At 40.4% G+C, this 1,135-nt stretch overlaps 1 protein-coding gene across 1 annotated transcript; it reads right to left on the bottom strand.

Moving 5' to 3' along the window:
* Positions 1 to 615: 615 nt before the first annotated feature.
* On the bottom strand, positions 616 to 1,116 carry Tsp_14326 (conserved hypothetical protein). The gene is made up of 2 exons (XM_003366772.1): positions 1,095 to 1,116; positions 616 to 896 (listed from the first exon to the last, which is right to left on the bottom strand). The coding sequence occupies exons 1-2, from the start codon at positions 1,114 to 1,116 to the stop codon at positions 616 to 618; spliced, it is 303 nt and encodes a 100-aa protein (XP_003366820.1).
* Positions 1,117 to 1,135: the final 19 nt, after the last annotated feature.

The raw sequence follows: 1,135 nt of genomic DNA, 5'->3' as shown, positions 1-1,135 counted from the left end.
TTCGCCTTCAATCAAAAATCAAAGAAAAAGCAGAAATCAAATTCTTACACGAAGATGGATCGAGAGAGATGAGTTGCCAATACTCAGAAGAATGAGCATAGTATGGTCGGCGTAAGCAGTTTAACATAGAAGCCAGCAATGAGGGACAACCAGCTGCGCCATAGTTGAAACAGCATCCTTATTCCGTGGAAGAGGTCATTGTGGTTGCTGCAGTGATCCCTTATAATTTAGATTCACATTGGAGTAAAAGAGGTAGCATCATTTTTATCCCCAAGTTCATAGGACGCGCACATGCAGACATGTGGATGGAAAATTATTTTGAGATGGTCACGAGCATTGCAGGAACGTGAAAGAATGAAAATTTTATCGATCTGGAAATGAAATTTAGAACGGAGTCTTTGGAGAATACCAACGATAAAGAAAATACGGAAAGAACCGCTAGGACGCTGCACGTAGTGCCCGCATGTCCACCAAGTGCAATAGGATGCACTCACTACGTATAGAACTGTGATCATAAAACCCTCATAAAGTATCTATCGCGCAGTTCCCATCTCCAAACCGGGGATGATGCAACTAAAAAGATATCAGCAGCTCAAGAAGCTTCTGTTGTATATGTTAGAACATTCCTCCCGAATCTACAGAAAGCAGTGCACTGCAGCGATAGCAGAGAAAGAAGCGAATTGATGTGCCATTTGAAGAGGATAGCCATGTTGAAAACATAGCCTCGACGAGCGTTTCGATTCGCCGAACAGAAACAAATAAAAAATGAATGGCCCTGAAGACCACGGATACTAAAGGGAAGGCGCGGGCTATGAGAACAGCGCGTACGTCACATCTGCCCCTCATATTACTGTGATACATTACACCTAATATTACTGTACATTCTGATGAACCACCTTAAATTTGCATACATTTTTATTATTACAACTCATTTTTCATTTTTTACTGTTTACGTGTTTGCCATCTTTATTTTTCAATAAACCGTGCTTTCTACGAATCTGTTGTTTCAAGTTGCGTGATTTTACATAATTAATGTACAATTAAAATGCATTACAACTCATATTGCATTTACATTGCTTTTTTTGCATACTAACGTGGAGGTGCGTCGCATCGCATTTCGTCCACAATTTGCCGG

Source organism: Trichinella spiralis (genome assembly GCF_000181795.1).
Source record: "Trichinella spiralis strain ISS 195 chromosome Unknown Scfld5430, whole genome shotgun sequence".
NCBI lineage: Eukaryota > Metazoa > Nematoda > Enoplea > Trichinellida > Trichinellidae > Trichinella > Trichinella spiralis.
Note: the sequence above shows the minus strand (reverse complement) of the source record. Positions and strands in the feature narration are given on the sequence as shown.